Raw genomic sequence first — 14,476 nt, 5'->3', positions numbered from 1 at the left:
CCCCCGCCCTCGGCAAAATCCCTACACAACAATGATGGGGCATTGTGGTGCATTTTTCTAGTACCTACAGCACACATGTCAGATGGGACAAGCTCGCAACAGTTTTCTCATGAAATCATATTATATATAGAGAGGTCCGAATTAATTCTGAATGGGAACAATATGGCGGCAAAAAGGAAAGATAATTACATCAATGTATCAGGCCATCATATAATCTGTAACATTTGCTTTTGTTTTATGAATGAAATTGTCACATTCAACGATGATAAAATGACACTAGGTATTAAAATGACCACAAACTCTGCACGGCGCATTAACAGACGATCCGAGATTTATTTCAGCGCCACAGCGGCATTTCACTACAAACCTATGTCTGTGCGTGACCTCACTGCAGGGTCACGAGGTTGTGAATATTGTTTGTGATTATTCATGCGTGCTGCTGTTTTTCTGAAAAGCTCCCTATTATACACGCACAGAATGGACCCAGCTCAATTCTAAAGCGATATTCCCCAGTCTGAAAAGTGGAGGCTCCTTCGATCGTTACCGTGTGCGTTGTACAAATATTCAAAGAACCCGAATTGGCTGTGTAAAGTTTAACGCGCACGGTGATTCGTTTAGCCGCGGTAGGGCCTTGTTGTTCCTACATTCAGAACTGTGTCACGGGATTGTTGTTGTCGTTCATGTCGGGTCACTTTCCCAACCATGACCCTGTGGTAAATACACGATGCCTGTCTACGCTAACTTCTGTCCCACTGTCGAGAAAGGGGGACTATAAACTTATCGTTCCAATCATCAAAACCCACCCGCGAGATCATCGTAATGGCTACCAAGCACATCCACACATTATTTATCCTAGCCGCGCTGTTTCAGTTGACCCATCAAGCACAAGGTAGGTTAAAAACTCATCATAACATATACCTTTTTCATTCAAATTGACGAAGTAAGTCTTGCGTTCCAACGCGTTGTTGAGTATTATCAAAGTCTTTAACCTAGAATCAACCTTACCTATCATTTTGTTGATTAACATTATCAAAATGGGGTTTTATTCTTATTCTCATTATAGGATCAGGCGGCTAGGGTATTTTGACAATGTGCTATTTTTAAGTCAAAAAGTGAATTAATTGTCGGCAGCATTGTTGTGAAAGGAAAAACACGCATGCGCTTTAAAGGCGGAATGGGGAACACATAAAATATTGTATGCCAACAGATGTCTACCAACGTTGTACGATTTACGTTTGGTAGATTTTAAATACGGACAATTTCGGCTTCCACACGCTGGAATACACCATAAACGCGTAAAAAGTGGTGGCGTGTCCTCATATAAAATTCGGTATTCGTGTCGGTCTCCACCCATTTGAATCAAATTGAATCGTACTTCCAATTGTTCACCCCTACGGGGACTCTCAAGTTGACCCTTGTTTTGTCACCTTGAATTCATGAGCTCAGACTCGTATGACGTCCATGGAAAACTAACATACTTTCACAATTCTTTAGTGTCCGGAATCTCAGACTACTTTAAAATTGAAACTTCCATTTTGGCAAAATTTGGTGGAGCACGTTATGGCCTTGATAGAGAGATATCACGATTTGAATGAGGAAAGAAATACACACGGAATAATGTCTGAATAAAATTTTTGCCTAACTAGAGCTTTACATGAGGTATGCCCGCCAAAAGTATGTAAAATCGCATCCTTTTCATAATAATCTGCCCCCTTTCCCTCCGCCGTATTTTGTTAAGCCAATACCACACAAAATTATATATAGTTTTGATGTTGAAACTTGTTACAATTAATGCATTTCGGTCCGTTAACGTTAACTTCATCGGGTTAAATTGACTGTCAAGAGCTGTCGCTGACAGTTATTATGAATAGGAGTTTTGAATGTTTAACTTCTACTGCTACATATTGCGCTATATGTTATCAAGGACAGTCACTGTATTTTATCATTTTGGGTTAAGTGAACGATTGCAAACGAAAGTCTCTCATATTTGCTCATATTTTTTCCGAAAGAATGTTTGGGTCATTCGTGTAAAATCTCGAAGGGAATGAGAGGAAAGGGCAATTGAAGAAGCCAAAAATCACCAAATATGCTCAGAATTAAACCTTACTTGACCAAATTCGAATAACTTAGACGGCAAGAAGAATTTGCATGACATGCAGTTTAGTTTACATGGAATAGTTTGCGAATTGAGAAACAGCGACGCAATATCCAATGTGTAAGGACGTTGACCTATTGACCTATTCTCACAAAACTTAAACGACCCTTTTTTCCACGTGTTCAAAATTATTACAGGCAAATTGAAGCCACAATCAGTGAAGGACCAGTCATGACAGTCTGAATTCTAACTTTACCGAGAGCCTAATGCCAAAAGCATAAATTATACCTAGAAGGTTTTAATTTGAAATTCTCGTGTTAAATGTTACATTTCCTGACAGAGCCAAAGTTGACTGTAGTTCTTTGCCCGAGTGATTTCACCGTTGGGACAGACAGCGGAGTTGACTACGCCACGGTATGGTGGACTGAACCGACTGTTCTCAACGGTTCGTTGGAGATTGAAACCATGTCGAACTACATGCAGGGAGACCAATTCCCAATAGGAGACACACGAGTTGCTTACAAGGATGTGAATACCAACTCCAATGAGTTGTGCGCTTTTGTTATTACTGTGACTGGTGAGATAATAAGCTTGTCTATCAGTATTTTTGTATCAGATGATTGAGGACTCGTCATGATTAAACTATTTTGTGGCTGAAAAATAATGCATCTCGATTTAATGTCGATCTTACAGATAAAGAATTTGTATGTTTGCATTCATCCATACAAAGTATATATAACAGGCCACCCAGACAGTATTAATAAAATAAACGGTTATATGATATAACCTAGCCTCTTAACTCACCCATTACAAGGACGTTTATCTCTCATATACACATCTTGTAATTAATTAGTCAACATAACTAATTATGCTAATCCGTGGACTTATCAAGAGTTGGTCAACATTGCAAAGATAGAGAATGATGTAAATGAAAAAGGATTGTAGTAACCTTTCCTTTCTTTCGCGATGTTGACCAACTCGTAAAATCCCTGATAAGTCCACTGATTAGCATAATTAGTTGTGTTGACTAATTAATTACAACATGTGTGTATGAGAGATATACGTCCTTGTAATGGGGTGTAAAATAAATAAAGAGTCACAGAGACTAGGTTAGGTTATATAACCATTTATTTTATTTACTCCGATCAGTAAGAGCATGAAGAAAAGGAGAGAAAATGATAGAGAAAACTGTGAGAAAAACTCAGTAATAATTTTTTGGCCGCCTGTGTATATATGTGTGTACAAGCGTACTTTCTAGTGAGCAACTATTGCCTGGTGATGAGGGCTACAGCGCCCGTTTATTATTCCGAGGGACCCTGTGTTACCAAAAAATACATCGCGTATTCCCCGAGGCCTTAGGCCCAGGGGTATAGAGTTGTATACTGGTATAACACACGGCCACGAGGGGTTATAAACGGGCGTTATAGCCCGAATTAAGGCCAGGTTATGCAGTAGGTGTTTTATAACATACCACATGCTCGCGCTGTTATTATTGTTTTGAAGTATTCTTTGCATTGACATGTCATGAAATTTTTACAAATTATAATTAAGTTTACCCTGGTTGCTGATTTTTTGCCCATTACAATTTACATACTTCCCCCGTGGTGTTGAACGATCAAAAGGAGACGACAGCATAATATAATTTTGCCAGTCTTCCTTTGTTATCAGTTCTCTTTGTTGAGTTCCTCTTTCCCTTCAGCTTTTACTACCAGCATTGCAGAAAACATAATGTCGACCTACATCAGAGTATCTTTGTAGGTCATACCGTATAGTTATCATTGAAAATCTACATCTCTGTGTTACTTTGCCAAACCGTTCCACATAAAGTTCCCAAGAACGTATACAATGTACACCTGACGATTTCTAAACAGTGGTCACAGTGGTGTCAGATTCTTCGCAAAAAAAAGCGAAAATGCCCTCAGTTTGCTAAATGACAAAATTTGTTGCACTTGAATCTTTGTTTTTGATGAGCTGTTCAAGTTCTGCGAGGTCCAAATGCAAAATCTCGCCAAGTTTGCTTGTCGCTCTAACCAGCTGCCATTGGTCAGAAAGTGCAGACGACAAATTGGTCACAGTCACGTGACCGGGCATTTTTCAAATACTCTTTCCACCTGTTGGTATCCCTCCGAGGTAAACGGTATTTGGAAATCGTAAAATTATAATCCTTACCTTCAAGTCATCAACTATGAGAGAAAATGGCGGTAGATTGCTGAAGGGTAAAAAATAACAGCAATTCCAGGTATTTATTGTGTAGGGGATTTCTTTTTTTTATGGGAGGGGTAAGAAACCTGATTTAAATATACCCTTATTCATAGGTGAGAATTGCAAAATGGCAAAGCCAAGCTTCAACGCATTTTGAAGAAAAAATGATGTTGTTCAATTTGTCTTCTTAAAACTCCTCTCCACAGACGTAGAAAGACCAACCTTCTTGGAATGCCCGACCGAGGACCTATACTACGGCACAGTGTCGACTGAACGGTATGTCACGTGGAACATACCGGAGGCAGACGATAATTCTGGCTCAGTCGATGTTACGTCAACTCTCACTCCTCCAGCACTGCTGGAGACAGGGCAGACAACGGTCACGTACACTGCATCCGATGCCGCTGGCAACAGGGGTACCTGTCAGGTGTCGTTGAGTATTCTACGGCTTCAAGGTAGGGTTCCCACTCGCAGTTGTAGTGAAAGTATGTTTGATACTGTCACAAGTTGAAAAAGACACAGTAGATTAGAAAGGCGGTTGAAGAGGGGTGGAGACAAGGGAAAGATGGTTCACGTTGACTTTGTTGACGGAGAAAAATCATAAATGAATTAGAAATGGGCGATATTGATCAAACTTTTATACATCATACACACTTGAAGATAGAGAGCAAAAGTGCATCAAATATGGCCGCCTCGAAAACAACGAAGAACTTCTCTCAGGTTAGAAATTTTTACTGATTCATACTTACATATGAAGCTAAATCGTTCTGTTCCATTATTCTGTGATTTATAAAGACAGAAGAATTACGTGATATTATTTTACCACTGGTAGGAGTGTGATGGAAGAGTCGATTCAATTGATATAAACTTGTTCTGTTTTGCTAGATATTCCAGAAGATCGAAAATTTACAATTCGAATGTTGATTCTCAATGCCGAATATTCAGACGAGCTAGGCAATTCGAGTTCGCTGCAATTCAACAACCTGGCTCACAGGCTTGAAGTTCCGGTACGTTTGAGTTTTATTCCACCTTCTCCAAATAGCAGTTCCCTGTCTTCTATTTACCCTGTTTTCTGTGTCTCAATGCCTCAGTGTTCGGCCAATATCATCTATGTTCGAATATTAAACCTTAAAATTGTGTATGGCGAAATACCTGCTTGAAATGGTATAGATTTGCCGTACATTTCACGGATTCAAACATCGTACTGTAAGTAAGGTTTGCTGTTTCGCAGGCGCAACATAGTCTCTCTCACCAACGGTGTCTGCCCAAAGAAACATCCTCGGCTAGCGGAGTTGGGATTCCATCTTTGTAAATTCACTGAAAGTAATTAGGGCTTGCAAAGCGATAATTCTGATAGGTACACTCGTATATTGATTGACGTGCCACCTTATGGATTTTTTGGGGAGTTCAATGTAAAATTTGAAATATATTCATTAAAGGCACTGGGATCATGCTACAGGAAGTGTCAATCAATCACAAAAGTTTTAATTCGTCAATGTCAGTTAGAGGTCAAGCATGTTTCCTGCTGAAATCACTGTACCGACTCATTCTAATGTTTTGCTGTTTAATAAAGTGTTCATCATCTGATATATGATACGAACTGCAACTCTATAGTGGCATTCTGATGCCTCTAGGCGTAGCATGACAAGCTTAGGTGATAGTAGTAACTGTATTTAATTTGATTCACGTTGTATTAAACCAACTCCACCATAGGAATATAACTCTGTAAACAAAAACACCATGTAGAAAAATAGCGCATTCGCCATTGCAAATGTAGGGGATTTAATATATTCAATATTTTGCTTTTCGCAGATAAATGATATTCTTCTCTATTGGTGGCGCCATGTGAACCCATTTTGCGCAGTGGCACAGTTCGGGTACGTAACAATTAAGGTAGAATACGCCTCTGGGACAGATATTCGGACTCTATAACCTTTATACAATGATGATATTTTCGCCTACCACTTGTGGGGATTCATTTTGAAATAAAAAAAATTTACATGTAGCAGAACTGGTTTTGTGAAATCGGGAATTTTGTTTCACTCCATAGAGATAATACAGGGATGGCGACCATTAGAATTTCAACCATCTTTAAATATTTGGAGTCTATTATTTTCAAGGCGTGAACTACCTTAACCCTTTCACCCCCAGTTCCCTGTATACAGGTCCAACTTTACCATAGAAATCAATGGATTTGGGACAAACCATGGTAGTGAAAGGGTTAAGGTAAAGTGCGACGAAATCGGTCGCGCACGCGCTTTAGAACGTTTCTGCGCAGATTTAACTCCAGCCTGCCGCAAATGGGTTATGTAGCGCATGTATTTAACATCACCTGCTATTGTTGAAATTGCGCTTTTACCTAATTTTTTGACCCAGTCTCTTAGAAATACATGTGATCTATAACCTTGTCATTTTTGACCCCCTAGGAAGCTGGTTTTTATTCAATATGAGCGAAAAATTAACATATCTCTCCCATTTACATGGCGCATATTACCCATTCACCTGGAGATATTGTAAAAAGTAGCGTGGTGACACCCTTTTATTAAAAGTGTAAACTAAATGGTATTATGTCAGGATTTTATTCACCAAGTTTGGTCAAAATGACACCATTCAAAGCGACAGGAAGAAAGTTCGAAAATTATGTAGTGATATAATTTCGATATCGTCATTTTGTAATCGATACTTATGTTAAAATTTCTTTACAAACATCATGAAAACTATACATTCGATAGATATGGATCTTAAGTCTTGGTATTTATTAAAATTAACTTATTTGCTAAGCGTTTTATAATTGCTTTCTTTAGTTTAAGTGAATTATATCATTTTTATTTGTTTCTAACGACGCCATTTTAACGTCCGTTTCCATGGAAACGAGCATGGTGACCCCCATTTTTTATTTCATTTTTGCACTTGCACAACTTCCAAGAATATTTGTGCAAAGTTTCAAGAAAATGACACCACAACCTAATTTTGACGTAATTCGTAGTACTTCACCTTCATACCTTCCTTATAATAATAACCATCATCACCATCACCAGCATCATCATCATCATCATCATCATCATCATCATCATCATTATCATTATCATCATCATCATCATAATGAAAAAAACTTATAAAGCGCCAGTATCTCAAATTGATCATAGTTGCTGTACATGTAAACGAAATTTTAAAAAACGAAATTAAAAGAAATATCACATAGCATAAGCCTTGTTAAAAAGATATTATCTCAGTTACTTTTTAAAAGTGTCAATTGTATTGCACTGTCTAATTTCAACTGGTAACTTGTTTCATAACTGTGGGGAGATATAAAAGCACGATGACTTCATATCATATGATGAAAGACTCAATATTTGCAGGTGTTGCTCTCATTAGTCGCCGATTCCTAGAACGCACATTTCTATTTGGTTCATTATGTGTTAATAGGTGGGATATGTAGGGAAGAGCCAATTGATTCAAAACGCGAACAGTCAACACAATTATCTTGTACTCAATGCGTTGTTCAACCGACAGCCTATAAAGTCCATGCACAAAAATTCGTAATGTGATCAAACTTCTCTGGCTTGTTAAGCTGCGCCTCGGGGACAGATATTCTGACTCTCACTGTGCTTTACTTGTCTACTGCTTGTTTGGGTTCATTTTAAAGCTCTTGGATAAGTAGGGCTTTCACCGTCTTAGTGTTGTGAATGTCGAAAAAAGTAATTTTTCCTGATAGTTTATACAAATCAGTTTATACAAATCTTTATTGAAGAGGATCGAACTTCTTGACTTTCACATTTTGTTTTTGATCTTATTATATACCTGCTTTGGCCGATGTTAAAGAAATACAATACAAAATTGCACATGCGCAGATGTGGAGCCCTGTATCTTGCCGAACATTATGTATGTATGTATGTATGTATGTATGTATGTATGTATGTATGTATGTATGTATGTATGTATGTATGTATGTATGTATGTATGTATGTATGTATGTATGTATGTATGTATGTATGTATGTATGTATGTATGTATGTATGTATGTATGTATGTGTGTGTGTGTAGATAGATAGATAGATAGATAGATAGATAGATAGATAGATAGATAGACAGACAGATAGATAGATAGACAGATAGATAAAGATATATTCCATAATCTGCTCATAGAAATTCCCACCTAACAAATGTGTGATTTTTATGTCTTTTCCATTTAAAATTTTACTTCCGTGTTATTAAAAAAGTGTACCACTCCTCTGGTTTTATTCAGGCCTGGTGACGGAGTTACAGCAAACGTGACGCTTGTGCATGATGAAGATATCTACGGGAATTTACAGTTGGCATTTTTGCGTGAAGTGTATAGTAGTGTCAAAACAGATCCTATTCTTGGCGATCTGGCGCTAGACGAACACATTCAAGTTTACGAAAATGACGGTATGTTTGTCTGCCTTTTAGTTTATTTATCTGCCTGCATATATGCCTGCATGCATGCCAGCCTACATGTATGTATGTATGTATGTATGTATGTATGTATGTATGTATGTATGTATGTATGTATGTATGTATGTTTATATCTATATACCTATGTTTATGTGTGGCCCCTCTCATGGCTTGATTCAGTTTAGCCTTCACCTGTTTAGTCTCGCTACACATTGGTCTTCTTATAGTGCTTGCTTAGCCAGACAGTTCAGCAACCTAGAGTTTAGAAACTGCGAGGCGCACAGCCTGACATGCAGTGAGAGAGGCTGTATCTATGTTTACATCTATATATCTGTATATGCATGATATATATTGTATCTGTGTGTATGTTCGGTCGTAATCTATGCTCACATTAAACTCATATTACTTTGTCGTGAGAGCTATAGCACCCTTTTATTACCCCGAAGAGCTGCGTGCTTCAAGAATGAACATTGCCATCATCATGGCATTTTCTGAGGCGGCAGTTTGCTTCTGATAATGCACAGCCATCCGAGAAATAAATAAATTGGGCAATATGGCCCGTATAAAGACTAGGCAATATGTGTCTAGTAACACACTGCAAGCATATACTGTTTTTGCTTCGGCATAGTTGCTCTTAAGGTAACAAATATTGAACCGTCCAAATGGTGTTCTTGTAGTTGCACTCGATTCTAGTCGATGGGTTCTTCAAGTTCCCCCTCTGACAGAATGCAAAGCTCACTCGATCCGCCAGGGATCTATCGTTCATTATGCGCTGGAAACGTTCCGTCGTTCAAACTTTGCATTCGTATTAGACCACGCCATAGCTCACAAACTATAGATCCAAACGTCGAACTTGACAGTCACCCCAAGCACCATACGCCGCCATACGCTGAGTCCGAAAAGTCACTGTTATTGACCGGAAGTGAACATTTTGATTTGAATTATAGGCACTGTATCCAACGTGACCTGGTGTTACGTAAAGCCGTGTCCTGAAGGAGTTACATGCCAATCTCTGGACGACAAATGCATCGCAACTTGCGCAGAAAACCCAACATATTGCCGAAATGGCGGTACATGTCGTCAAAATTCATTCTCTTATACAATTTCATGCAGGTACGGAGCAATCATGTGAATTTTAATATCATGATACATTGAAGTTTAATATTATGATACATGTAATGTTTATACGTTAGTTTTCTACATGTTCAGGTGTTCCATCGAAGTGGGACGCTAACAGTCGTTTCTTTTATTAAATATAGTTTCTCAACTTATTTACACAATAGTTGCGGCTATCTTGAATTTCAAATATCAGCAATTTTACAAGACTTTTACCAAATTCAACGTTTTTTTTTTGGGGGGGGGCAGGGGGAAGACCCTTTCTGACATATTCTTGTGTTCTGAGTTTGTAACAAAAACAAAGGGGAAGGCCTGAGTGTAAGTTTCTCTTTTTACCGACCACACGACAATTTCAAGCTGTACTTTTTTGTCTGCCACAGATGCCCAAGTTCGACGTATTACGGTAAAAGATGCCAGATCGAAGACATAATAACTGGTAGGCATTATATTTTGCCTCTCTCTGTGTCTCTCTGTGTCTTTCTCCATCTCTCTGTCTCTGTCTGTTTCTCTGTCTGTCTATCTGTCAGCCTGTCTGTCTGTCTGTCTGTCTGTCTGTCTGTCTGTCTCTCTCTCTCTCTCTCTCTCTCTCTCTCTCTCTCTCTCTCTCTCTCTCTCTCTCTCTCTCTCTCTCTCTCTCTCTCTCTCTCTCTCTCTCTCTCTCTCAAACATACCCATTTTAAACCTACTGATGTTTGAAATTCGATATGACTTCTGACCCTACTCTAGTTGTACGGGAAAATTCAAATTTTCGATTTTCACAAAAATTAGACTTAGAAAATACCATTTACTTCATGGATACACTTCAGACCGAGTCCATAGAAGCAACAGACCACAAACCTCTGCGTGAGATGCATTCTTCCAAACTGTGTGGAGAGTATATTTTCTCTTAAATACTTAGATTTACACTACATGTGCTTTCTAGACAGCACTGGTGCGTTTGGTGTTTCATCTAATTATATTAATTATCTGTTTTTAGACGCGCAGTTGATAGCGATTATTGCCAGCGCCGCATGGTTCTGTGTCTTACTGGTTGGCGGGTGTATCATATGTTCTGCCTACACAAGGAAATGTTGCTGTAGCAGAAATAAGTAAGTGTTCAATCAAAACCTCTCCCTTTTGGCGGAAAAGCTACGAGCACTGTCTCACGTGGCTTGGTGTAACCAAAGGAACTGCAACGATAAGTTTTCACTTTGGAAAAGCTTGAGCTGACGATTTCTAACAAAGCGATGAGAAAATGTATTAAATTACACTCCTTTGTCTTGTTCATGTACAATCAGTGTAAGGTTGATTGTCATACTCTCTAAGTTCTCTTAGCCATATAAAAATGTGGCAAATGGCAATAGTTTGACTGTTGTGGCAAACTTCAGCCCTTCCTTAGAGCGCCACCACTGGTGAGATTTCATATTCCTGTCAAGACATTTATGGGAAACCGTGTTTCCGCAAACAGCCAGGCAAGCGATTCTGTATGATCGAAAAGGCAAGGATGTACTTGGCCTTAAGCCAAATGCAAGAACTAATAATTACTAGTGTGTAAGTCTGTCAACGTAAGCCAATAAGGTACTTCTCACGGCTGCAAATTTAAAAAATGAATAATTTTAGTGCCCTGCTGGGTGAGAATTTTGGTGTTGTTCGCGCTTTGAAATTGAAAGAAATTAGTTTTCTACTTTCATTCTGAAGGGACGACGACCCAAAGAGAGCCCCTGCGGTAGAGCCATCGCTGGAGATGCACCAAGTGTATCTTCCACCTTCTTCGAGTACCAGAAACTTGTTACCTGGCAACGACAACCTGGTGTCGACCGACCCTGTTTACCAGGATTTCATCATCGGCGCCGCCACAGTCCGCGATGGAAATGTAGAATTCCGAAATGAGCGAACAGTGCAACGTTGACCGCGGACAAAACAGGGTTTTAAGGTATCATGCGCCTCGAAAGGGGGCTTAAACTTTTCCTCTAACTTCCCTAAATGGAATCTACAACCATAATCTAGCCAAATAAAGAATCATCAGGGGTCAACTTGCAAAAATTAGTACTAGAGAAACGAATTACCTAACTGTTACCGATATTTGCAATTCAAAATGGCTGCCATCCCTGTGTTAATTCTAGGGGAAATACAAGAACTTTGAAATGAGCTCTCACAAATGGTAGATCAGAAAAGAACTGTAAATATTTGAGAGTCCGACTATTTGCCCCTGAGGTGCATTCAACCTTAAATGCTGCATAACTCCTGTTTTCAAGGTTTTTTTTTTCAAATCGTATAGATTTTAGTTAATTGGAGTCGTGTCATTTTGTCGCTGTCTTTTACAGATTGATTAGGTAAAACGAGAGATGTCAATACTTCTAATTTTGTAGTTTTTTCAGTCGACTTTTATCATCTCCAAGAAAGTTGTCAAAAAAGCCGCCTCTGTCTCTACGGTCACCGGACGGAGGTAACGTTATTTGATGATCCAATGGATGGGTTTAAGGCCATCGTCTGGGCTAATGTCGGTCAAAATGCTCAAAATTCAAATTTTATTTTTTTCCTTCATTGTCACCCTCGACATGTATACTTTCAAATATGCTATATCATTCTTCAAAAAATATTAACTAAAATCGAGAAAATCGCGTTTTTTTCCCACTGACCCCTGGTCAAATTTTATTTAGTCTAATTATATATTCAAAACAGGTAAATCGCTATTTTTGGTTGCCTAAAAACTTTGTTGAGTTATGGCATCATGTATGAAGTAGTGACCATTTGCTTGCTTATTGAAGCAGCTTTTTCAGAGGTAAAAATATGGCGTTGTGGAAATTGTGAGTTTGAGACTAATTGCAGTCTAAAAAAGCCAGATCAATGAGTAATCGGAAGAAATTTGCAACAAATGATTCTGTTTTATATTTTGTGTGGATATTACTGTAAGGCATATGAAGATTTTCATTCAGGTATAGCAATTAAACCAGAAAACAAACCATATTAGACGTTATGGTGTCCATATACATAACAAGTAAAGAATCTCACATGAATTTCATTATCATGCTGATTATAAAATCAATGTTTTTTTGATAATTAACAGTTCATTTTTCACTTAGAAAGCAATTACAACCAGGCTTTTGTAAATAGAATTCTAACTGACAATTTAAACTTGTCGAATACCCTATTTTGAGGTCGTAAACTTTGCATGAAGTATGAGTATCACCTTTATGTTGTAAACATTTCAATCCAATAGTCCTAACAATTGTCTTTTGTACTGCATTCGTTTCTTGTGGCAGTAATAACTCTTGAAAGAATGGTTGGAATGCAATGAAAATCAGCCAACATATGTGAAATTAAATACTTTACAAAATAAACCTCAAAAAACAAGGTCATCCAATCATGTCATAGTAGAAACTTGACGGAAAGTTGTGAAATTTATTAATTTTTCAATCTTACCGAGATGACTATGATTTAATTTATATTGACGTCTTATACAGTCATAGATTTAGGTTCATATTGTAATACACATACATCTGAATGCTACAGAAAAAATTCGGTTGTTGTATGACTTTTCGTTCAATAGATATCTTTGCCACAAATTTCCTCATATTTTTAACCCTGAAATTGTCGCCATGCCAACCGAATATCCGGTTTTCCCCCTGCACTGCATTTTACCATCTACTGCAACAAAAAGATGACAAAATCTGAAAACAAGGTACTACACGGTTAGTGTTTAAAATAGCCCAGACATAGCCTTAACGTAAAGCTGTAAGTTGCCGCCTGAAAAGTTAGTAGTATATTGAACTTTTAAGAGTTTTTGTATGTGAGGATAAGGGTTTGTATCGTGCAGTGTACCACAACAAATCTCTAGACGTATATCCCATTTTTTTACGCTAGAAGAGAAACTGTCAAAGTACTCAATATTAACAAAAACCAAAACGCACATACTTTTCAAGGTCATTCATATCGAAGTCGAGTATCTCGGTAAAGAAAGTGTATGTTTAAACTCCATGAGCTATATCTTTGATTCGTTTTCCAATGTTTTTGCTCTTGTAAAATACAACCTCTTTTTTTACTCCTGAAGTCATGCCGAGATGCTAAATGTTCAACTGATCAATGCCATAGTTTGTATGCGTGAAGTGTCAAGTATTCTTTTGACCAATAAATTCTCTTCTGAACAAGGATTCGTATGTCAACATCAACGTTGCATATCGTTAACAAAAAGACACTACAGATGTAAGTTGCCTATGCAAGGCTAGTAATCAGCATTTCTACAGACGAAGTTGAAGAAAAGATGGGTATTATCTCGGAGAAGATCAATGAAAATTTTGTGAATTGTTTACTCAGTTGTCCCTTTAAAGACTAATCTGTCTTCACTTTTTAAATACAGTGAGTTGCCTGTCGCTTTTTTCTTGCGATGTTTTTTTATGCATGAATTCGTGTAAACTGCTTCTTCGCGTGTTTTAATGAAAACCTCTTTCAATTATGGAAATTGATCCAACCCCTTTGTCTGCTATGCAAGTGTGCAGTCAAAGACTTTCTTACCCAACAAACTCCTAAATTTCTCATTTTCTGTCGGTCTGTTTTTCAAATACAGGGCTCGAAATTAACTTTTTACACTGGTAGTCCACTCGGGCAACCATTTTCTGAAGTTGGTAGCCCAGTGACAATGGCTGGTAGTCCATGAATATTTTAGTTTAG

The 14,476-nt window shown here is 38.1% G+C and overlaps 1 protein-coding gene across 1 annotated transcript; it reads left to right on the top strand.

Moving 5' to 3' along the window:
• The first annotated feature begins 370 nt into the window (after positions 1-370).
• On the top strand, positions 371-13,167 carry LOC139119131 (uncharacterized). The gene is made up of 10 exons (XM_070682785.1): positions 371-889; positions 2,436-2,672; positions 4,504-4,752; positions 5,183-5,304; positions 6,110-6,174; positions 8,544-8,707; positions 9,661-9,826; positions 10,210-10,265; positions 10,806-10,917; positions 11,507-13,167. The coding sequence occupies exons 1-10, from the start codon at positions 820-822 to the stop codon at positions 11,715-11,717; spliced, it is 1,452 nt and encodes a 483-aa protein (XP_070538886.1). The 5' UTR covers positions 371-819; the 3' UTR covers positions 11,718-13,167.
• Positions 13,168-14,476: the final 1,309 nt, after the last annotated feature.

This window comes from Ptychodera flava, chromosome 19, assembly GCF_041260155.1.
Source record: "Ptychodera flava strain L36383 chromosome 19, AS_Pfla_20210202, whole genome shotgun sequence".
Classification (NCBI taxonomy): domain Eukaryota; kingdom Metazoa; phylum Hemichordata; class Enteropneusta; family Ptychoderidae; genus Ptychodera; species Ptychodera flava.
This window is presented reverse-complemented; position numbering and strand designations above follow the sequence as displayed.